The sequence below is a fragment of the Loxodonta africana genome, chromosome 24 (genome assembly GCF_030014295.1).
Source record: "Loxodonta africana isolate mLoxAfr1 chromosome 24, mLoxAfr1.hap2, whole genome shotgun sequence".
In the NCBI taxonomy this organism is placed as follows: domain Eukaryota; kingdom Metazoa; phylum Chordata; class Mammalia; order Proboscidea; family Elephantidae; genus Loxodonta; species Loxodonta africana.
Window position 1 is genome coordinate 31,167,610 of NC_087365.1, and position 23,918 is coordinate 31,191,527.

At 53.0% G+C, this 23,918-nt stretch overlaps 2 protein-coding genes across 3 annotated transcripts; both read right to left on the minus strand.

The window, feature by feature from the left end:
* Positions 1-8,766: 8,766 nt before the first annotated feature.
* FOXS1 (forkhead box S1) lies at positions 8,767-10,151 on the minus strand. Its single transcript, XM_003411639.4, has one exon. The coding sequence runs from the start codon at positions 10,071-10,073 to the stop codon at positions 9,033-9,035; it is 1,041 nt and encodes a 346-aa protein (XP_003411687.2). The 5' UTR covers positions 10,074-10,151; the 3' UTR covers positions 8,767-9,032.
* Positions 10,152-10,166: 15 nt separating this feature from the next.
* Positions 10,167-22,351, minus strand: LOC100659713 (interferon regulatory factor 4-like). 2 transcript variants are annotated; one of them, XM_064275938.1, is made up of 8 exons: positions 22,047-22,351; positions 18,644-18,833; positions 18,249-18,346; positions 17,300-17,453; positions 17,139-17,204; positions 16,015-16,383; positions 15,357-15,475; positions 10,167-15,130 (listed from the first exon to the last, which is right to left on the minus strand). In XM_064275938.1, the coding sequence occupies exons 1-8, from the start codon at positions 22,218-22,220 to the stop codon at positions 15,020-15,022; spliced, it is 1,281 nt and encodes a 426-aa protein (XP_064132008.1). In that variant the 5' UTR covers positions 22,221-22,351; the 3' UTR covers positions 10,167-15,019. The 2 variants fall into 2 exon arrangements, with proteins under 2 accessions (XP_064132008.1, XP_064132009.1); XM_064275939.1 differs by having other exon boundaries at positions 10,169-15,130; positions 17,300-17,411.
* Positions 22,352-23,918: the final 1,567 nt, after the last annotated feature.

Genomic DNA, 23,918 nt, shown 5'->3' on the forward strand with positions numbered 1-23,918 from the left:
CAGTGCCATCACAGCACCAGTGCTGTGATCTTCACCTGCAGGGTGCTCTGTGCCCTCTTGGTGCCAGGGCCCTGACTTCCCCTACAGTGTCCTGGGCCCCCCTTGTGGGCTAAGAAGAGTTAACACCCTTCATGGGACTGCTCCTCCCGGCTGGTCTCAGCCCAGAGAGCTCCCTCCAAGACCATTTCCTGCCTCTGGGCCTTGGCCAGGCCCACAGTGACCACCCCCATGGGCCTGGAAACCACTGAGGCCGCATCTGGTTTGGATTACACCAGGGCTGGTGACGCTGCCTTTTCCTGTCTGGGTCCAGTGGCCTTGAATTCCACCGGCCACCTTGGACCCAACAGGGCAGTGGTGGGAAAAGATTCAGCCAGGGACAGGGCCACCCCGGGGGTGTGAAGCAGCCGGGGCTGTCCTGAAGGATGTGCCCACCTGGGCCAAGCGTCCATCCGTGCAGCTACACACACCTGTTCTTCCCTCCTTTCTTCACTCTCATGGCCCATGTGCCAGGCACTGTACCAAGTGCTTCCCATGTATTAACTTATTTCATCGCCATCAGAGAGTGGATAATTTCATTATCTGCATTTCACAGATGAGGAAACTGAGGCACAGGGAGTTTGAGAGGCGCGGCCCTGGCCTCCCAGCCAGTAAGTAGTGGGGTAGGGATGCAAAGCAGGCGGTCTTCTGATACATGCAGTCACTTCCCAAATCTTTGTTGAACCCCATCTGGGCCTGGCCCCAAGCTATAGCCCAGAGATGAATTAGTCATGGCCCCCGACCTCAGAGAGCTCACAGCCTCTGGAACCCTAGTGGGAAGGTGAGAATCAAGGTGAAACTGGATGGTAACCCAAGAAACTAAGAGGATACAAAGGAGACATTAACCCCTACTCTTTCTCTCCAGAAGGAGTGACATCCAAGCTTAGACCACAGAAAGACTAGGGGTTTTCCAGATAGAGTGAGGAGTGTGTCCCAGGCAGAGGGAGATGCATCTCCAAAGACTTGGAGCTGAGAACAAGCGTGTCTTGGAATATTCCAAGAGGCCTTTTGCATAATATGAAGCAGGAGATAAGTCTGGAGAAGTTAGCAGCAACTTCAAATGCCAGCCTACTTCAGGGCAATAGTGAGCCATAGAAGGGTTTTGAGCAAAAGTGGGACATAGTAATATCCCTGCCACCAGGGAGATCAGTGAATGGGGGAGAGAGAGAGAAGGTGGGGAGACCAAGAGGAGGCTGGGCTGTGTCTGTCTGAGAGGCTGTAAGAGCTGTGGGAGTCCCTGAGTTATGCGAATGGTTACCATGCTTGGCTGCTAACTGAAAGGTTGGTGGTTTGAGTCCACCCAGAAGCACCTTGGAAGAAAGCCCTGGCCCTCTACTCGGGAGAAATCAGCTACTGAAAACCCTGTGGAGCACAGTTCTACTCTGACACACTTGGGGTCGCCATGTGTTGGAGTCACCTCCACCGTAACCGTTTCTAAGAGCTGTGGGAACCGGTGGAGGTAGGCAGATCTCACATGTCTAAAGAGTAAGGTTGGGGTCCAGGCCAGAGAGAATGAAGTTCAAATCTACTTATTTACCCTCTCTGAGCCTCAGTTCCTATCTGTAAAATGAGGTAATAATAGTACCTGCTTCCCAGGGTCAATGTGAAAATTACTTGGGGTAATGTAGGTAAAGTACCTGGTACACGCTGCTAAGCTTATGCTTGTTCCTTTATTTCTTGAGCCCCTACCATGTTCCAGACACTGTTCTAGGTCAGGACAAACAGTGACTAGAATAGGCAACAACCCCCATCTTCATGGAGCTTCATTCTACATATTGTTGTGGTTAGGTGTCATCAAGTCAGTTCTGACTCACAGTGATCCTATGTCCAACAGAACGAAACACCGCCCAGTCCTGTGCCATTCTCACAATCGTTGCTATGTTTGAGCCCATTGTTGCAGACGCTGTGCCAATCCATCTCGTTGAGGGTCTTCCTCTCTTTTACTGACCCTCTACTTTACCAAGCATGATGTACTTCTCCAGGGTCTGGTCCCTCCTGATAACATATCCAAGGTACATGAGATCAAATCTCGCCATCTTCACTTCTAAGGAGCATTCTGGCTCTACTTCTCTCAAGACAAATTTGTTCATTCTTCTTGCAGTTCATGGTACATGCAATATTCTTCACCAACACCATAATTCAAAGGCGTCAATTCTTCTTCATTCTTCCTTATTCATCGTCCAGCTCTCACAATCATATGAGATGATCGAAAATACCATGGCTTGGGTCTGGAGCACCTTAGTCCTTAAAGTGACATCTTGCTTTTTAACATAAAGAGGTCTGTTGCACTAGATTTGCCCATTACATTACATCCTTTGATTCCTTGACTGCTGCTTCCATGGGCGTTGATTATGAATCCAAGTAAAATTAAATCCTTGACAATTTCATTATTTTCTCTATTTATCATGATGTTCCTTATTGGTCCATTTGTGAGGGTTTTTGTTTCCTTTATGTTGAGGTGTAATCCATACTGAAGGCTGAAGTCTTTGATCTCCATCAGTAAGTGCTTCAAGTCCTCTTCACTTTCAGCAAGCAAGGTTGTGTCATCTGCATATCGAAGATTGTTAACGGGTCTTCCTCCAATCCTGATGTTCCGTTCTTCTTCATATAGTCCAGCTTCTTAGATTATCTGTCAGTATACAGAGTGACTAAGTATGGTCAAAGGATACAACTCTGACACACATATTTCCTGATTTTAAACCATGCAGTATCCCCTTGTTCTGTTTGAATGCCTGACTCTTGGCCTATGTACAGGTTCCAGATGAGCACCATTAAGTGTTCTGGAATTCCCATTCTTCACAAATTTACCCATAATTTGTTACGATCCACATAGTTGAATGCCTTTGCAAAATCGATAAAACACAGGTAAACACCTTTCTGTTATTCTCTGCTTTAAGTCAAGACCCATCTGACATCAGCAATGATATCCTTCATTCCATGTCCTCTTCTGAATCTGGCTTGAATTTCTGGCAGTTCCCTGTCAATGTATTGCTGCAACCATTTTTGAATTATCTCCAGCAAAATGTTACTTGTGTGTGATATTGATGATATTGTTAGATAATTTCCGTATTCTGTTGGATCACCTTTCTTTGGAATGGGCACAAATATGGATGTCCTCCAGTCGATTGGCCAGATAGCTCTCTTCCAAGTTTGTGGGCATAGATGACTGAGCACTTTCAGTGTTGCGTCCATTCTAGACACTGTAGGGCAATAAATGAATCTCGAATGTGTTGGGTGTAGGGGGTGGGGAATGTTATGGTTGGAACAAGACTGAAGGAAGCGAGGGAGTAAGGAGCTCTGTAGTGTTAGTGGAAGACTGTTCCAGGCGGAAGGAACCACAGTGCAAAGGTGGTAAGGCTGGAATGGAGTGCGTCAGGGGAGGATAATAGGAGATGATGTCATCACGCAGATCCTTGCAGGCCATGGTAAGGACCTGGGCTATTACTCTAAGTGAGACAGGGGGCCCCAGGGGTTCTTTGAGATTTAGTCAGTGGTCAGTGGATGAATGAGTGACCATGATTCCATTCATCCATGCAGCAAGCTTTTTTTAAGGTCTTGCTAGGTCCTGTGGGGGCGCAAATGATTTGCTCTCAGCTACTAACTGAAAGGTTGGCGGTTCAAATCCACCCAGTGGCACTGAGGAAGAAAGGTTTGGCAATCTGCTCCTGCCAGATTACAGCCAAGAAAACCCTGGGGAGCACAGTTCTACTCTGAAGCACGTAGGGTCATCATGAGTCAAAACTGACTTGACAGCAACAGGTTTGGTTTTTTGTGTTTTACAATATGCTTGTCACTGAGTGAGGGAAGTGGATAAAATGAATGAGGCTGACCCAACCCCTTCCCCCAGGAACCGTACATTCTAAGGCAGAGACACAACAAAAGGTGGACACACATACAAATGCGTACTTCTACATTGCAACAGGTGCACGTGAGGGAAACAAACAGGATGCAGAGATGGAGAGTAACCTAGGGGCAGCTCCATCAGGTAAGGGGTGAAGGGAGGCTTCTCTGAGGAGGTGGTATTTAAGTCGGGCTCTGGACATTGAGAAACAGCCAGCCAGTGGGGAGAGAGCATTCTAGGTGGAGGGAACATCAAGGCAAAGGTCTAGAGAGGGAAAAGAAACTTGTGGGAGAAATTGGCAAAGAAGGTTCAACCTCTCTCATTCACGCCTCAACGAGACCAGGTGGCCTGAGGCCAAGGTAAGGAGGAAGCAGGAAGGGCCTTTCCAGGGGGCACCAGACAGAGTTCTGGCCTCCAGTCTGTTTTTAGCCTTCTGCCCCACCAGCCACCTCCCTGAGTCACCACCCAGTTACCAGCAGGGGTGGAGCAGGAAGTTAGGCACCTCTGGACCTGCGGCAGGGTCACTCCTTCCCCCTACTGTGTCCCCAAAACACACAGTGGCTGAACATTCCCTGAGGGTAAATCAGGTTAAGGGGACATACCAGGGACTCAAATATTTTATTAGAATTTCCATGTCCCAGACCCTGTTGTGAATACTTTACAAATATTAACTCATGTAACCTCACAATACCCCATGGGGCTAGGTACTGTGAGTGTTCACATTTTACAAATAAGGGAAAAGGAACACAGAGAGGTGAGGTAACTTGACCAAGGTCACACAGCAAGAAAGTGGTCGAGCTGGGATCTGAACCCAGGCAGTTGGCTCCAGAGCTTGTACTCGTAACCACTACAGAAGATCGTCTGACAGCCTGGCCTACAGCTTGACGGGTGCCTGTGTGGGGAGTGGATATTTTGGCAGGGACCTGGATTCCTGGGTTCCATACACTCCCTGCAGGCATACGTGCCAGGCTGGCCAACACCGCCTCTCCCTTCTTCCTCATCCCTGTGGCAGCCTCGGAGCACCTGCCCTGCTGTGGGTGAGGGTCTCCCCACCTCTGGCCAGGGCGGTGTCTGGGGTGTGCGAAGGAGTGTCTATCTCTCTGGGCTGTGGAATGCCAAGAACCAGGGAAGGAAGCGGGTGGGCGGGTGAGCAGGCGGGGAGATAAGATGGGGGGGGGGTGGAGGAGCCAGGCAGAGGAAGGCCCAGCCCTGTGGGTGGGGGTGGATAGTGGGGGCAGGAAGTCCTTGCCACCTCGCCCCAGGGAAAGCAAAGAGCAGAGAAGCAGCAGGTGAAGAACTTCCAGACAGTCCTTCAGAGCTGCCAAACGGTGGTGAGAAGGGGCTGCCTCTGTAGGCGTGGGCACCCTTTTCCTGGGTGCGTGTGAGCAAGCCGAAACTGACACCCACTTGAGGTCATAGAGGGGGTTCAGAAATCAGGAGACGCCTTTTCAACTCTGCTATTTCAAGAATCTGAGCTGCTGTGATTAAAAACCTCTGGAATATTCTGAACGTCCACCAATTCTACCATTTTAGGATTTGCCTTCGGAATTAGAAGTCTGTAGGAGTCCCTGGTGCAAACGGATAAGCGCTCAACTGCAACCGAAATGTTGGCGCCCAGAGGCACCTCAGAAACGAGGCCTGGGAATCTGCTTCCAAAAGGTCACAGTCTTGAAAACCCTGTGGACAGTTCTACTCTGCACACATGGGGTCTCCATGAGTTGGAATAGGCTCGACAACATCTAATAACAATAACTCTGTAAGGCAGCTCAGTACCTTTCTGCTTTCTAACCTGTTGAGCGGAAGGGGCTGAAGTTCCTGGAGACAGACACACCTCCAGTGAGGAAGGTTCCCGAAGCAGTCAGATTTGATGGCCATATACAGTTAAGGCAGCAGTGGAGGTACGATGGATGGGTTGAGAAGAGAATTCGGCTCCAGCCTTGCTGTGTGGCCTTGGGCATGTCACTTGCCTTCTCTGGTCTTGGTCTCTCCATCGGTGCCAAGGTGCTCTCTCTGGGTTGACCCAGCTGAAGCATTCTGAATCTCTACTTGCCCCCTCCACCCCCCTCCCACACACACACCAAGGTGGGGGTGGCCAGGCAGGAGCCAGAGAGTGTCTGCTGGTCATGGAAAGAATGTGAGGGCAGGAGGCCCAGTGGGTGGGGTCCCCGGGCTGGGCAGCTAGCAGAGGGCAAGATGAGATCATGGTGTCTGGGCCTCCCAGCCCAGCACCTCTGGGCCTGGACCCTCCTTCTGGCCATCCCCTGGGTCAGACCCTCCCGTGGGACCCAGACCCAGAGAATCCAGCTGCCTAGATCCACCCACTGGGTTACCGAGTGAAACCAAGGCCCAGAGAAGGTGGGTACTGGTCCAGGGTCACACGGCAAGTCCAAAGCAAATGCTGACCCCAGGGGTCCTCCTTGGGGAATGGATGTGAGGGGCTTGTCTTCATTTATTGACTATGTTGCGGGGCCAGAGAGGGTACTGAAGCACAGAGTTGAGCCTGCGCACCTAGGTGTGGTTGGCCCTTTTGCATGTTCCCCCAGAGTAGGGGTAGGTGGACAGGGGTCTTGGCCTTCCCTCCAAGCCTCCATCCCAGTTCAAATGCCAAACCTCCTCAGTGGGTAGGCTGGGCAGGATGCTGGGGACTGCAACTGCAGAGGCCTGGACTCCCCCAGCCTGGCCAGTCCTCAGGGCACAGGCTGGGGAGGGACTGGGGTCACCAGGTCTGCAGACACCTCCTTCCCTGACCCAGCCAAGAAAGGAAATGCTGCCCCTCTGAATCTGCTTGTCTTTGCCTCTATATAACTGTCTGTCTGTCTGTCTGTCTACACCATTCACACACACACACCCACCCCTTGAGGCATACTGGCCTATAGGAGTACACACCCCAGTACTAACCCACACATGAGCCCCCCTTGCCAACACCCCACACACACAGGACATCTGGCCCCTCCCTGACCCATGAAGCTGCCCAGATGAGCCAGGACAGACCCTCACTCCTTCTCCCCTGCTTGGCGGGTTCCAGGGTGGGGACCAGCAGGCATGGTAGGGAGGAGCCCCCCGCTGGCCAGGCAATTTCCCAACCCCTTTGGCGGCAGTGAGCCCCCACCCGCAGATCCCTGTCCACCCCAGCCTGGAGTCTGTGGGAACCAGACAGTTTCGGGCTGTCCAGCCGGCTTGCTTCCTCCCAGGCCCCAGGGGACCTGTGAGGGAGGAGGGAGCGGCAGAGGCAGAAGTTAGTGGCCGCCTGCCGAGGGAGGAGGGCCTCTGGGAAGGACCAAGCTGCCCGATGAAGGGGCCCTATCCCCTGGGTGCCCAGAGTCCTTTTTCACCTCCTGGGAAGAAGGCCCTCTAGTCCCCCAGATGTCTACACCGAAGACCAGATTGGCGATGCCCCCAGCATCCCTGGACCTTCTCTTCTCTTCCTATACCGCGATCCAGATGGGAGGACTGAGGCTTGGAGGAAAGGAAGCCATTTGCCTTGGCTTCTTCTGGTACTGGGGCGTGTGGGGCAGTGAGATTCCGGGTCTCTATGTCTGTTCCTCTGGCAGGGGCCACGAACACCCCCATTTCTCCTGCCTCCACCCAAGAGGCAGCTAGAGAAGGTCAAAGGTCAGGGCTCAGTCAGTCTTGATCTGTACCCAGAACAGCCATGCTGCCTTCCCCATGAAAGAAATGCTTTCTTAAAGAGTCACCAGGAGACCTCAGAGAGCTGGGAGTTCAGGGGAGGCCCCCCATTAGAACAGGGGACCCAGGAGAAGGAGCCAGGTGCCTTTTGAGCCTTGGGTTCCCTGCCTGCACAACGGGTTGCTGTTGTTGTTAGGTGCTGTCGAGTCGATTTCGACTCATAGCAACCTCAAGTGACAGAGTAGAACTGCCATATGGGGTTTCCTAGGCTGTAATCTTTATAGAAGCAGATCACCAGGTCTTTCTCCCAAAGAGCCTCTGGGTAAGTTCAAACTGCCAACTTTTCTGTTAGTAGCTAAGTGCCCTTAACCATTGCGCCATCAGGGCTCCTATACAATGGGTAAACACAAAACCAAACCAAACCCATTGCCATTGAGTCGATTCCAGCTCAGAGTGACCCTATAGGACGGAGTAGAATTGCCCCATAGGGTTTCCAAGGAGCACCTGGTGGATTTGAATGGCCAGCCTTTTGGTTAGCAGCCATAGCCCTTAACCACTACACCACTAGGGTTTCCATACAATGGGTAGGGGGTGCCTTTTGAACTCTGACATTCTAGGACTTACAAAAGCCCTCTCTTCTCTGGGGTCACTGCCTACTCTGCTCTGATTTTGGTTCCCACCACTGTGTGTTCACTCAAACTGCAGGTTGAGGGCTGGAGGGCCAAGGTAGCTTGCGTGGTGTCTAAGAGCATGCCTTTGGAGCCACACAAATTTGGATTTGGATTTCTGTTTGCCACTCATTTGCCATCTGGATTTGGAGCTAGTGACCCCAAAACTCTTTGGGCCTCAGTTCCTACCACTATAAAATGGGGCTAACATTTCATACCACACAGGATTTGGTGAGCTGATACATAATAAGCCCAGGAAAGAATACCACAAATGGTCACAGTTCTTAGGACCGCTCATAAAGGGGGTGCTGAGTCACAGGGTTCGGGACTGGAGAATCAGCCCCGCAGGCCAGCCCAGCCTCAGCCCTGGCAGGTCTCTCTCTTGGTTGCCTCCCTCCTCTCCCTCCCCCATTCCCTCTTCTCTCTCTTTCTGGGAAACTCCCTAAGAAAGTCCCCAGCAGGAGAAGGCTTCGTGCGGGACATTTCAACCTGGGGGTCCCTGCCCCGCCACACACCCCGCAACCACCACCACCACCACCCCACAAACAGCCAGGCGTCCCCGCCCCCAGCTCCCAACCATCCAACAGGCTGACCTTCATCATCACACTGGCTTTATTGGCCCTGAGAGCCACAGAGTAAACCCCAAGGGGCCCGTCTGCTTCCCCTCACCCCCAAGTTTGTCCTGAGGCCCTAGGGGCCTGGCCGAGCTTTCACTGCTTCCATCCTGGCTTCCTGGCCTGGCTGTCCTCGGCTTGCCAGGGTTAGGTCCTTCAAGAGCTCTCCTGGTCCCAGAGTCAGGCGCAGCCTGGCGGGTGGTGGTTGCAGGGGTCCCGCAGGGACTGCCTGAGACCAGGTTGTCTTCACTCAAAGAAGAACATTCCTGGCGTCCGGTATAGACAGGGGGTCAGCCCCAGTGGGTAGCCGGGACCTCCCTGGACAGGGAAGCTGCCTGCAACCCAGGGTTCCTTAGGGTCAGCTGGCAGGGGCAGTGGGGCCCGGAGTGAGGCTGGAGGGGTGGGGGATGCAGGGGAGGGGGCTGCTGAGGCCAAGAGGTGCTCAAGGCCTGGATCAGCCCCCATGCAGAAATTCAGTGCCTGCAGCCGGCACTGGTAGCTGTTCCCAATACCTGCCTCGGTGGTCAAGATGGGTGTGGGGGTCTTGTTGAAACCCTCAGGCTCAGAGAAGCCGCCTGGGAAGCCAAATGCTGGACATGGGGAGGGCGACGTGGCCGCAGGGAGCTCCCCTGGGCCTGTCTGCTTGGATGTGGGCATCTCTTTGGGCTCTGTGGGCAGCTGAGGCCTGGCATCAGTGGTTGCTGGGCATATGCTGGCTGGCAAGGCCCCCACCAGACCCCCAAAGCTTAGGCCCTTGGGCTCTGGCAGCTCGGGTGGGAATGGGCACTGCCTGCCAGTTGCAGCGTCAGGAGCTCCTGGGTCCCGGCTGGTCATTCGGAGGGGTCCACGGCGGGTCTTGGCAGGGCTCTTGGCGCCCTCAGCCCCTGCCCTCCTGGTGAAGCGCCGGCGTCTGCGCAGGAAGCTGCCATGCTCGAACATGTCGTGGCAGTCGGGGTCCAGCGTCCAGTAGCTGCCCTTGCCTGGCTTGCGGTCATCACGGGGCACCTTGACAAAGCACTCGTTGAGCGACAGGTTGTGGCGGATGCTGTTCTGCCAGCCGGGCCGATTGTGGCGGTAGAAGGCGAAGCGGTTCATGATGTAGCGGTAGATGCCGCTAAGGGTGGCCCGCTGGCCCGGCGAGCTCTGGATGGCCATGGCAATCAGTGCTATGTAGCTGTAGGGAGGCTTGGTGGGTTCTGCCGCAGGGCCCAGGGGCCCAGGCAGGGGCTGTTGCTGCATGCCGGCTGGGCTGGCGGCTGCTGGGACCACAGGGGCCAGGCACTGCATCCAGGGCTGGTGTCTGGAGCAGCCTGCCCAGGCTGGTTAAAAGGCCTACTGGCCCAGCCTCCCAGCCTGGAAAGGCAAAAAGGGGTGGGTCTACCGGGCTGCCCTCCCTTCCTCCTGGGTCCCCCTCCCCCAAGGCCCAAGCGGGGAGGGCAGGAGAGGCTGGGACTGGGAAGCTGTGAGCAGCTTCCAGGGGTGAGATGGGAGGGAAGGGACTGAGACCCTCAGCCCACATGTGCTGGGTAGTGGTGGCTGGGGAGGGACAGGATGTGAAACTGAGTGAGACAGGGACAGAAACCAAAAGAGATGGAGAGACCGAAAGAAAAAAAAAGACAGACAGAAACAAAGAGAGAGGCAGAGACATAAAGAGAGGGAGAAATAAAAGCAGAGATGAGACAGAGACAGAAAAAAATAGTCAGAGACACACAGAGAACCAGAGAGACACAGAAAGCCAGAGAGAGAAGAGAATTAGTACACAAAGAAAGTTAGGGTCACTGTGAGGGACAGAGAGAAATAAAGAAATACACAGAGAGAGACAGGTACAAACACAGGGGAGAGGAAGAGGAGGAGGGGGAGAGAGGTGTGGATGAGAGCCGAGTGAGGTCCAATCTGCTGGGCTGAGCTGCTGGAGAACTGGTGATCCCAGGCTGACTGAGAAGCACACCAGGGGCCTCTCCGGTTTCCACGCCTAGTTCCCTTTCTGTCCTCTCCTCCTCACAGGCCTGTGGTCTCCTTTCTCCTCTGCACAGCGCAGAGCCCTGGGGTCCCACTATTCCCCGGCCTCCTAGCACTGGGGTGCATCCAGGGAGGGGCACATAGGCTGGCTCTGCTGTAGCCCTGGCGCCCTCTAGTGAGTGGTGTGGGGAGGACAGCCAACTGGGCAGAGAGCCCGCCCAAGATGTGGTCTCAAGCAAGGCCCCCCCTCCACCCTGGCTTAGCCTCAGTTTCCTCATCTCTAAAATGGGGCTGGCCTCTCCTCAGATCACCAGCCTGTGGTGAGGAGGCAGCAGGCTCCCTCACACAGAATCCAGTGCTCTCAGAGAGCAGGGGTTTGGACACGGCTATGGATTCACACTGTGGACTGAGCCTCCCCCAGTTCTAGCCTTGGACTTGGGGTGCAGCGAAGCCTAGGACAGGCGGTCAGACCCTCCGGAGGATGGAACAGGCTCTCCCCCACCCCATCAAGTAACCAAGTCAGTGCACAGCTCTCAGAGGCCTGAGGTATGGCAGGTAGGGCCCATGACCCAGGCCCTGCTAGAGGAGGGGCATCACTGAGCAGTTTCTATCGGCCATCACAGTTTCCCTTGCAGCTGTGAGAGATCATCCAGCAATTTAAAATGAATTGCCATAGGTGCTATTTTCCATAGATAGACCCCTGCACCTACTGTGTGCCACTGTCTGTGCCAGGCCAGCTTCCCTCCTGTCTTAGTCATCTAGTTCTGCTATAACAGAAATACCACCAGTGGATGGCTTTAACACAGAGAAATATTTATTCTCTCACAGTTTAGGAGGCTAGAAGTCAAAATTCTGGTGTCAGCTTCAGGGGAAGCCTTTCTCTCTCTTGTTGGCTCTGGAGAAAGGTCCATGTCATCGGTCTTCCCCTGGTCTAGGAGAGCTTCTCCGCTCTGCTCCAAGGGCTTCTTTCCTGGTGTTATGAGATTCCCAAGTCTCTCTTCTCGCCTCTCTTTTTTATATCTCAAAAGAGATTAATTTAAGACACAACCTAGTGTTGTAGATCGAGTCCTGCCTCGTGAACATAACTACCTCTAATCCTGCTTCATTAACATCTTGTTGCTGTTGTTAGGTGTTGTCAAGTCGGTTCTGACTCATAGCGACCCTAGGTACAACAAAACGAAACGCTGCCGGTCCTGCGTCATCCTCACAATCGTTGTTATGCTTCAGCCCAATATTGCAGCCACTGTGTCCATCCATCTCGTGGAGGATCTTCCTTTTTTTCACTTACCCTCCACTTTACCAAGCATGATGTCCTTCTCCAGGGACTGATCCCTCCTGATAACATGCCCAAAATATGTGAGACGTAGTCTCGCAATCTTTGCTTCCAAGGAGCATTCTGGCTGTACTTCTTCCAAGACAGATTTGTTCATTCTTTTGGCAGTCCATGGGATATTCAATATTCTTTGTAAACACCATAATTCAAAGTCGTCAATTCTTCTTTGGTCTTCCTTATTCACTGTCGAACTTTCTCACGCATATGAGGTGATTAAAAATACCAAGGCTTGGGTCAGGCGCAGCTTAGTTTTCAAGGTGACATCTTATCTTTTTAACACTTTAAAGGGGTCTTCTGCAGCAGATTTGCAATGCAATGCGTCATTTGATTTCTTGGCTGCTGCCTCCATGGGTGTTGATTGTCGATCCAAGTGAAATGAAATCCTTGACAGCTTCAGTCTTTTCTCCGTTTATGAGTGCTGATTGTAATGACGTTGACCATTTACAGCATAAACGAAGGATTTACAACACATAGGAAAATCACATCAGATGGCAAAATGGTGGACAATCACACAGTACTGGGAATCATGGCCTAGCCAAGTTGACATACATTTTTGGGGGACACAACTCAATCCGTAACACCACCCTTCTCTACTTACTCCTTGGGCTACCCTTGCTCCAGGAGCCTTTGCAGCCTCTTTAACAAATGAAGAATCTGCAAAATAAGTCAACCACAAAAGGGCAAATACTGTATGACCTCACTTACATGAGATGATAAGAATAGGTAAATACACAGGAACCAATGATTATTAGTGATTACTTGGGGGCGGGGGGGAATCATTCTCTGGGAGGTAGTGAGTTTACGTCCATGGTGCTGGGAAAATTGGCATCGATTAGGGGTAATGGTTACACAACTTGACTGATGTACTGTTGTACACCAGAAAAAGGGCAAAATGACAAATGTTGTTATATGTAGTTCTACAACAACAACAGAAGAAGATGATGCAGTTGCCGAAACTACTTAGGTACAGCCACACACCTCACGGGCTTAGTTCTCTTGGTTTGAAGGTTTAGGGTCATGGCTTCATGGGCCTGTCCAGCCAGTTAGTTTAACATTATTTTTAGAGTTTCTGTTCTACCTGCCAGTTTGGTAAGTAGTGCCTGGGGCCTTAAAAGCTTGCTTGTGGCCATCCAAATTTACAACAATTGGTCTCTGTTTGCCTGGAGCAACAAAGGAAGGAGACCCAGGAACCACAGAAGGAACTAGACTGCAGGTCTAGTTGCCTCCGTGAACTACTATGTCTTTTGTCATGAGACCAGAACTGGATGGTGCCTGGCTACCATTACTGAACGTTTTGATAAAGGACTCAATAGATGAGTCCTGATCCAAAGGGGGGAAATGTGGAGTAGAATGTCAAATTTCTTATAGAATCCAGACTTACTAGACCCATTGAGGCTGGAGGAACCCCTGAATCTGTTGCCCTGAGAAAATTTTTGAACCTGGAACCAAAATTATTCCCTGAAGTCACATTCAAACTAAACAGCAGTTTAGCTGAATTAGTAAAGAATACCTGCCTTGAACATTATGCTTTTTAAAAGAATTACCTGTATCGATCAAACTGACCACAGTAACTCTAAAGCATAGATGGATAGTTTATGGGGCAGTGAGTCTGAGTCAATGGTGGTAACACAATATGGGTAGAGGTAATGAAAACAGTGACACAGCACAAAGGATGTAACCAATGTCATTGAACTGTACATGTAAAAATTATTGAAGGGTGTATGACCGGCTGTGTATTTTCACTAAAAATAAAATAAATATTTAAAAAAGAAAGAAGTGAAGAATCTGAAGCTCAGGGAAGTTATTTGCCTGAGGTCACACAGCTAGTAAGTGACTGAGCTGGTATTCAAACCCAGGATTCCATGATTCTTTAACATTACCCGTTCTAGGTATGGGGCGGAGGAGGGGGACCGTCACTGGGCCCCAATGGAAAACAGGCTGAGAGCCCCAGAAGCGTAGGGGCCATGCTATTTTGCTCTATTCCCAGTGCCCAGGCAACTGGTTTGTTGAATTAATTAAAAAATAGTGATCCGATTGACTTTTTTCTCCTGTTTTTGTTGTTGTTGTTAATATATATACAACACAGCATTTGCGAATTTAACATTTCTGATGGACGTTTGTTGTTTGTTGAATCATGCCATCCGTGCTCATAAAAGTGACCAATTAATGCACTGTTAAATGAGATTTATTAGGTTGGCATCTGTAAGAGAATTCCTATAAATAAACTCACAAATCAGAAGAGGGAAAAAAAAAAATCTGTTATTTGGGGTGGAAAATAGTTGCTTTACTGACAAGGCAGGGGCAACTAACTTTATGGATTCTTTACACTTTACAAAGATCAGCAGGGCCTGGGGAGGGCTGGATGCCTGGCTCCCACTTCGGCCTCTGCTTTAGGGATGTGTCTTGGGGCCTGCTTCAGTTTTCCAAAGCCAGCACCAGTAGGCTGTGGTTCAGTGGTTAGAGCCCAAAGCCCAGTGTTCAGGCCAAGTTTGGAGATATCACAAATAAAGAAAGGAGAATAGTAGCAGGTGAGTGGAAGGGTCTGGAAACTCAGAGCCCCTTAGCGGGCAGGCAATTTAACTATTGGTTGGCTCTACTGTAAGCAAGCCACCAGTCTAATTACTGGTGGACTCAGCTTTAAGCGAACTGCAGGTGAGGCCTGCCCTAAGTAAAAAGCTAGAGGCGTCTTGGGCTCTCAGCAGGAGATGGAGCTTCAGGCCCAACCAGCCTCATAAAGTCTGCCTACTCCCATGTTCCAGGGCTCCACCGAGGCTGTGGAAAGGTTGAAGGCAAGGCTGAGACGGGCTTCTGCTGTTGCCACCTGGGAGGCAGATGCAGGCAAGCCTCAGGTCCACTGGCTCAGTAGGGCAGGGCTGGGGTGGGTAGGTATCCACGCCCCGTGGGAGGCTGGCTTTAGGGCATGAGAGGATGCTTGGCCTGCTCAGGGCTGGCTCAGGTGTGTCAGCAGGTGGATGACTGCGTTGGGGATACCGGCCTGGCCACCTAGGCTCTTCGAGTGTAGGAGGAGCTCACGGGCGAAGACTGGCTCCACCTGCGGGGGCGGGGGGTGGGGTGGCGGGGAGGGCGATAAGCCGACCCTCTCCGTTACCAGCCCTCAACCTCCCCGCTGGAAAGTCACAGTCCAAGTGACAGCCCCCTCCCCACACCCATTTCACAGGCAGGGACAGGAGGCGGTGCTGGGTCTGGAGGGAGCGGCAAGCCACCCATGCAGAAGGCCTGGAAGGTGTGGTTCTCTGCTGGCGTCCGGGGTGACTCACATGGGCCATGATGAGCCGCTCCTCCGGCTGGCCGGGAGGGCCCGGGTACTCCTCACCAAAGCACAGACGGATCTGGTACTCAGGTTCCGGGTGGCCGTCCCGCAGGTGGGCACACAGTTCTATGGGCATCGAGTCTATGGGGTCTGGGCCAAGACCTTGTGCACACCTTGTACTCATATCCCGCACGCATGTCCTGTGAGCCCATATCCCCACTGTGAGCCTGTGCCCTATGCTCACCTCCACGTCGTTACACCCACCCCATGCCCACTGCCACTCACCTATGCTTATTTTGTGTCAAGTGTCCCTGGTGCTCACTCCACGCCCAGCACCCCTATACCAACACGTGTGCCAAAGTCCCATGCTTAAGCCCACACCCAGCACCCCAAGCCTGCCCTGTGCCTAGGCCCCATATGCTTAGGTCCATCTCTGTGCCCAGTCCTGCTGATGCCCATATTTGTGCCCACTCTCATTGCTTCTGTGCCATGTCCTTTGTTTTTAGGCCCACTCCATACCCAGCACCCTGAGGCCCACTCCCGTGCCCACATCTCGTGTGTCCACTCGACCTCTATGCACGTTCCTTCGCCCGCCCCATGCCCAAGGCTTCTGAGCCCGGCCTGTCGACCCCGGCCCCCCAGCGGCCCGCCTGCCCCTCTCTTACCCGCGAGGAAGCGGCGCGTGTCCAGCAGCTGGCAGGTGCGCTCCCGTTCCAGCTTGTTGGGTCGCGCGCGGTGCGGGGCGAGAGGACCGCGCCAGTACACGCGGCCCTGGCACAGGCGCTTGGCGAATACTCCCTCGGGCGCCACCCACAACAGCACGCCTCGCTCCAAGTGCGGCAGCAGGCGCTGCAGCGCGCGGGCTCCGGGCGGCGGCTCCGGGAAACCAACTTGCGCTATGCGCGGCTGCGGTCCCAGGAGGCGTGCTGCGGCGGCGGGTGCCCGCGGGCTCAGACGGCAGCCCTCCGCCGTGCGCGCAGTGGCCTCGCGCACTAGCGCCGCGCCATAGTACAGCCGCACGTGCAGCCAACAATCTGCGGGGACCGAGAGGGGGCGCACGCCGGCCGGCGTTGGGGGTGCCGGCTCCCGCCACCTCCGCCCCGTTCTCCACTGCCACAGACTATCTACCCCTTCCACCTCCCTTTCCCCTACCCCCTCCTCCGAAGGCCCCCACCTAGGAAGTTTTGGGCGGTCTCTCCCAATCAGGGACAATAAAAATTATAATAGTAGTGGTGATAACGATGGTGATAATAATAAACAACAGCAGCTTCCAGTATAAAGGGACTGGTAGTTGAGCTCCGTGGTTAAAAGTGCAAGCTCTGGGATCATCTCTGTATTATGGAGGCAGGGACACCAAGGCCCTCCCAGTCCTGACCTCTGGGATCCTAAGAGCTTACTCCCGGCAAGTAAATGATAATACAGCAGCGGCCATGTGAGGAAGCAGTAGTAAGGTCAATGGTTAGGGCTGTGGGCCTGCAGCCAGACCACTGTATTCTAATCTATCACTGCCACTGAGGAGCTGTGACTTGTGACTTGTTAATAATTGTTCCAGGGTTACGAGCTGTGTGACTTTAGGCAGGGTTCTTAATCTCTGTGTCGCAGTTTCTGCATCTGTCAATGGAGATAGTGGCAGTACCAATCTCACGGAGCTATGGGAAGCGCTTAAAAGGTTGTCTGGCAGAAACTAAGCCCTCAACAAACCTTAGCTGCTGCTGTTGTTATTGGGAGTCTGGGCTGGGCGCTTTGGGTGGGAAGCAGGGGCTTAGGGGAAGGCATTTAGATTCCCTACCCGGGTTGCTGAAATCTTCGGAGGGGGTGGGGCTCCAGGAGGGGGCGGGGTCCTGCGCCTGGTACCCTGGAGGAGGAGAGGAAGCAGGTACCACCACCTCATCGGGGGGCCCTTGGAGAGGCAGCAAGAAGGCCAGGTGGGTGAGGCGAGTCCGTCCTTACTGTGGTCAGCCAGAGGGCTTGGCAGCAGGGCGGCTGGCGGCAGGGAGCCTTCCTGGGCCAGCCTGGAAGGCGACTCCTTGTCCTCATCCTTTGCCGTTAATCCAGAGCAGTTCTGAGCATGTAAAGAGAGGACCGTGAAGGTGGGAGAGGAGACCTGTGGGTGACAGGAGTTCCCAGATTGTCCCCACCGGGGCACAGGGAAGTCTGGGAAGACTGAACACCGACTGGGTTGATAGGATCTTTGAGGTTTCAGAGCACAGGACTGCCCCCCCGCAATATACATATACACACCCGGGGTGGGGGGTTTGTGAAGAGAGAGCTGACGTGGATGTTGCTGGTGATGGGGTCAGAGATAGAGCTTATTGCAATAGGGAGGGAAGTGCTGGGGTGAAGGAGGAGATGGGGAAGAGAGGTGAGGGAGCTGCAGAGGCTAGGAAGAGAGTGATGAACTGATGCTGATAGGGTACTAGGGACAGTGGAACGGAGCCAGCGATGTTTGGGGGGAATGGGAACAGAGCAATGAACCATAGATGATGGGGGTAGAGGTAATAGGGGTGATACAGACAAAGTGATGGAGCTGGGTCTGATGGGGTGAATGGGGATGGAGTGAAGGACTCAAGGGCGATGAGGGAGAGGAGATGAAGGAGGAGAAAACAGAGTTAATGGAGACAGAGTGATGGAACTGAAGATAGTGGAGGTGATGGGAACAGTGAGGGAGCCAGAGCTGATGGAGGTGAAGGGAAGAGAATGATGGAGCTGGAAGTGATGGAAGACACGGAGTAGAGATAAGAAGAGGTAGAGCTGATGGGAGGAACGGAGAAGAGTAATGGAAGGGAAGAGGTAAGTGATAGTGCCGGAGATCATAGAAACAGAAAGGCTAGGGCTGATGGCTGGTTGGGTGAGGGGTGACTGGGTCATGAGGCTGCAGGGGCCAAAAGGACACACCTACCTGGTCTGTTCTGCAAGCCTGTCCAGTCACTTCCCCAGGTGGCTTCTGCTGGCTCAAGGAAATGCCCTCCTCTTCAGGGAGAGCACAGGCCTTGGTCACTAAATGAAGCAAGGGACAGCAAGGGACTGGATAGAGTAAGAGTCAACTGAGGTGACCCCAGACAAGAGCACCTCAGCACAATGAATGACCTCAGGCAGGGCCTGCCTCTCACTGGGCCTCCGTTATCCCTTTGTCAAATGGGGAGACTAACTAGATGGTCTAAGAATCATTCTAATTTAACAGCCCGTAAGTTTAAGCTCAACGTCTACCTTTTCCCATTTTACAGCTGGGCAAAGTAAGGCCTTTATTGCCCAGAGAACTGCCTGGGGCCACTACCTCCAGGGTCAAGATGGTACCTGGGTTATGGGTGACCTCGGATACAATCCGGTAGACCTTGTAGGGGTTGGAGATGTCTAGCTGGCTACGCTCGCGCACCTCACAGAAGTCAGCACTCTTGTTGAGGGCACAGCGGAGCCGCGTCTTCCAGGTAGAGGGGTCCTCCTTGTCAGCGCCTTCCAGGTGCTTGCCCTTGTACACGGCCCAGGCCTAGGGGTGGTTAGGGGTACTTGGGAAGGAATAGCCTGGGCTTGGGGGCTGGGGCTATGCAGAGCCACCTTGCCTCCCACTCTGTTTCTGTCCATCCATCCATCCACCTATCCACCTATCCAACATATTCTTTGAGCTCCTACTATGTGCCAGGGGCTGGGAACTGACTGGAGAACAACACAGACATGGTCTCTGCCATCAAGGAACTCACAGCCTAATGGGAGAAGACAAGTTAATGTGGATACTACATTCCAAGTTACAGATTGTGATAAATGCTGGAAAAAAATAAATAAGGATATGGGATACAAAATAATGGCCTCGCTAAAAGAGGGTGACCAGAGATGTCCTCTTGAATGAAAAGAAGGACCCAGTGTGACAAAGAGCTGGGGGAAGGGTGTTCTAGGTGGAAGGAACAGCAAGTGCAAAGGCCCTGAGGTGGGAAGGAGATTAATATTGAAGGCTGGAGCAGAGAGGCCAAAGGGGAGAATAGTAGGAAATGTGTTGCTTCATTTATCGCACTCAGGGCTGAGGGGGTTATAGCTGATGAATTGCACTCAATTCATTGCTCTCAGAGACTCCAGGCCTTGTGGGTGACATTGGCACGGAAACAGGAAAGCCACAGTTCCTATGTTGATGTCACTTGCTGGAGGTCAGACTCTGGGGCTTAATTTCTTCATCTGTCAGCTGTGCTGATAATACCTCACCTCACATGGTGATGGCAGACGTAAGATGAGCGGGTATACGTAAAGTGCTTAGCACGGCACCTGGCACACAGTCAGTGCTTGCTTATTGCAGCATTTATTCACTGTATTAAGGATATGCTAACTGAAAGATGATAGGGTCGTAGGGCACAGGGCACTATCACTTCAGTGTGGGGCCAGGGACTGTGCTGAGGAAGGCTGCCCAGAAGAGTAGATGCAAGAATGAATTCCATGATGAGAGGGATCTTTGTTTTGTTCACTGCTGTGTCCCCAAGAGCCTAGAATGGTCCCAGGTGCACAAGAGATGTTCAGTGAATATTTGGGCTGGGCCTTGAAGGATGAATAGGAAGTGGCCAAGTGGAGCAGAGGGCACGGTGTGAGCAAAGGCCTTGAAGCATGGAAGGACATTCAGAAGACATTGAGCAGCCTGGTGCGTGCGGCTGGAGCTGGGACTGTGTGTCTGAGGGTATGTGTATGTGGTGTAAAGAAGGGGCAGAGGAAGAGATAGGTTGAAGTCAGATCATGAATGTCCTTGAAGGCCAAGCTTTCTCCTACGGGCTTTGGGGCACCAGGAGGGTTTGAAACAGTGGTGGGTTGAGGAATGGATCACAGCGGCTAGAAGGAAATCTCCCTCCTCTGAACAACAGCACATAAGTCTTAAGGGCCAAGCCATGCAACCACTCATTCAACACTTATTAGCATCTACTGTGTGCCAGGCACTGTGCTTGGTGTCACCATCTTTAAGCAGTTCAGTCTGCTGGAGGAGACAGGCTCATACAAGGTGCTTAGAGTTCGGAGGGAAAGGTGTTCCACTGGGGGAAGGAGAGGGAATCAGGTCTGATGTGGGAGAAGCACTGAATAGGAACCTAATAAATGCATTAAATAAATGAATGCTTCAGAGATGGCTCTTGAGGACACCTTTAAGCTAGGGACAATGGGAGTTGGACAGGTGAGGAGGAGAAGGTTCCAGACATAGGGACCAGCATGCGCAAAGGTCTAATGATGAGAGAGAAATGAATCATTTAGAAACTGAAATAACAGTCAGGCTGGTTCTAAAGTTGGAGCAGAGAGAGAGAGTGGAGGAGATGAGCCCAAGGAGGGGCAGTTCACACAGTGCCTTGAGGCCATGGCAATGTATTGGGACTTTATCGCTAGGGCAATGGGGAGCCAAGAAAGGATTCTGAGGAGATTGGCATTTCAGTCCCTCCGGAGGACTAAGATGAGAGTAGATGCTGAGGGACAGGGGAAGCAGGGAGCCCATTGAGGTCACTGCAGCTGTCCTGATGAGAGATGGTGGAAATGGGGCCAAGTAGATGGACTGAAGAGCTGTTTTGGAAGAAAAATCAGCAGGCATTCTGTTCTCTTCCTCCCTTCACAAGGGAAGGAGATGTGAGGCTGGAAGAGGGGGTAAGCAGCCAGGGTCCAGGTGTCTGGCTCTGGAGTCTGGGTGGCAGATGGTACCATCTTTCATGTTGGGAAACACAGAAGATTGTGGGAGCAAGCTGATGAGTGGGGATGAGCTGAGTTTGAGGGGCCTGAGGGCCATCCAAGAGACAGCTTGGAGGGGAAGCCTGGGGGGCTTAAGACTCCACGCTGAGGCCATGGAGTGGAAGAATGGGACAGTAGGACAGAGGGAGAGTGGGACAGTGGGACAGAGGAAGAGGTGAGTGCTGGGAGCCCCAAAACAGGTGGTTGGGGGAGGAGGCTTAGATGCAGCAGCCAGGGAAGTAGGAGGAAAATGAGGAGCGGGAATGGGGGGCAGGGGTGGATAGAGATTCTGGAAACCAACTTTAAGTGTTTCAAGGGGGAGTGAGGAGGTCCAGACCCACCCAGGGATCAAGGAAGATGAAGCTGCATCCTGGGGGTTGGCAACTAGAGACATTAGCAGGAGGAACAGAAATCAGACTGAGGGAGAGGGGGCTAGGATAGCGATGAAGAGGAGACTCTTCCGGGGTGCTTCACTCTGTGAAAGAAGCGGAGAGGAGGCCAGAGAAGGGGCTGGAGGCTGCTGTGGGGCTTGGGGTTGTGGTGGTGGTCTGATGTGTGCTTGGTTATTTTTAGCTGCTGGGAGAGATTGCAGAGTTTAAATGTCGGTGGGAAAGGAGCCAGTTTGGAGGCAGTTAGTGACTACCAGGAAAGGAGGGCATCACTGGGGAGGTCACTGAGAGGGGCTGGTGTTGGGAGCACTCCCTAAGGGCTCCCAAGCTGCAGGTTGGCGGCTTGAAGGTAGGAGGTTGAAGGAATTCCCCGTCGTGGTGCCTAATTGCCCTGTGGGGGGGCAGGAGAGCCCCCCTGAGAAGTGGGTCACACAGCCGTGGCTGACTGTTTTTAGACGGTGTCTGGGGGTCTCCCATATATGGTGAGCACGACATTACCTAGAGACAACTGAGGCCTAGGGGACGAGCGAGTGGCCCAAGGTCACACAGCATGCCGGTCGGTCTGGACTTTGGGACCACGCGGTTCCAGAGCCAGTGCGCTGAGGCCAGGCGTCCCCCAGCCCCCTCCCCCTTACCCTGAAGAGCGCAGCGTCCCGCTGCGCCTGGTAGCCCTGTTTGGCCGCGTGTTTCCATGGGATGCGGAAGATGGTCTTGCCCGCGTCTTCCCAGCACAACCCCGCGTAGCGCCCGCTCTCGATCTGTGCCACCAGCCAGTCGCGGAGGCGCAGGGGACCCCCAGCCCCTGCCATGTGGACCTTTTCCCTTCCTCCTCCCTCCAGGAATCGCCGGCCGTCGGGGACGTAGTGCGCGGGGGGCCAGGTCCCGGGCGCACAGCCGCTGGACCCGAGCGCGTCGTGGGGCGCTGGCCCACCTGGATGGCGCGCGGAGACGGCGAAAGTGAAAGTCTGGGCGGGTAGGTTTCGCTTTCCTTTCTGCCCCCTCCTAAAGGCCCTTTCCTTTCGCCCCTCCCCGAGACAGCGCGGCCGTGAGGGACGACTGGAGGCGCCCTGGGACGCCGAGACTGGTGGGAGGGTGTGGGGTGGGCATAGCTTGGATTCTGCCTCATCCCTGCACCTGTTCTCTGTTCTTTCCGGCCCATCCGGAAACGTATGCGTCTCTGTCCAGGATCTGGACTATATAAAGCTTGGAAAGGCATAGTGCTTCTCAAACTGTACCTCCTGTCATAAAACGGGGTCACTGACTGGCTTAAAATGCACACTCCTGGTCAGAGTTCCCCCACAGGATCCTGATGCAGGTGGTCCATGTGCCACATTTGGAGAAATAGCTCCTGAGATTTTGGGGGTCCCCACCTCCTGGCCACTCACTACCAGCCCTTTCCTGCAGCATCTAAAGTGGCTCTTACAACAGCACGTGAGGTAAATGCAATGACTTATTGTTCAGGAAACTGAAGCACAGAGAGGTTAAGGCCTTACAGCAAGGTCACAGAGCCAGGTGGGTAGGGAAATCAGGATTGGAACCTGGGTCTCTGCCCCCATAGCCCAGGAGCCTAAGCTCTGCCCCACACTGCCTCCAGGGACTCCTGGTGCGGTCTAGTGACCCCCTTTGAAAGTATAGGTACATTTTTTCACATCTATGCATTTTCTGTGGTTTGTACCTCATTAAATTGTCAAGAGAAATTTGGAAGAAGTCAGGTAGACTAGGCTACTCCACTCCTTGCTGTGTACATGGGGAAATTGAGGTTTGGAGAGTGTGTGCACTGCAGTGAGCACACAGCTGGGCACCTGGCCACCTGTGGCCAGAGGCTGGTAGCACTCTCCTTCATGCATGCCAATCAGGTGGACTTTCTGTGTGCCCCTATATTCCAGGAGTCACCTGGTTCTGACACTTCCACTGTCAAAGCCAGGATTCGAACTCCGACCTGCCGGCCTCCAATGGGGCACACATCCTTCCATATGATTAAACGCCAGAGCGACAATTCCATCTAAGCAGGGGTCTTGAGTGTGTTGGAGGATCTCTTCATTTTTCTAGATGACAGAGGGTTGTAATTAAGAGGGTGGGTCTGCAGCCCCACCATTGGCTAGCTGGTGACCTGGGGCACCAAGCTCAGTTTCCCTGTCTGTTAAATAGCAGCACCTACACCATAGGATTGTTTGAGGATTAAATGAGATGCAAGTAAAGTGTTCAACCCACCAGGAAACTTAACCTGTCTCTCTTCAGGACCTGGACTGTTGTTGTTGGAAAGGCATGGTGCTTCTCAAACTGTCACTTCTATAGAAATAGGGGCAGTGACTGGTTTAAAATGCATAGTTAAGTGCTCAGTAAATGAGTGGTATTATTACTGTTGTTGAGTCAGAGTGTCGTGAAAGTCATGCTGGAAGGGTGGGGTGGGCATCGGGAAGGACCTGGAACATCAGGACAAAGCACTCTGTTTTGTCCCATAGATGGTGCAGGCCGTGGAGGTTTTTAAATAGGGAAGACATTATCAG

What these genes read in the sequence shown, in the direction of transcription:
- FOXS1 (XM_003411639.4), bottom strand. Translation starts at nt 10,073, where the DNA reads ATGCAGTGCCTGGCCCCTGTGGTCCCAGCAGCCGCCAGCCCAGCCGGC.
- LOC100659713 (XM_064275938.1), bottom strand. Translation starts at nt 22,220, where the DNA reads ATGGCAGGGGCTGGGGGTCCCCTGCGCCTCCGCGACTGGCTGGTGGCA. An exon ending in GGGACGCTGCGCTCTTCAGG is followed by an intron (nt 18,834 to 22,046) that starts GTAAGGGGGAGG and finishes AACCACCCCTAG; the next exon opens with GCCTGGGCCGTGTACAAGGG. An exon ending in CGAGGTCACCCATAACCCAG is followed by an intron (nt 18,347 to 18,643) that starts GTACCATCTTGA and finishes TGCTTCATTTAG; the next exon opens with TGACCAAGGCCTGTGCTCTC.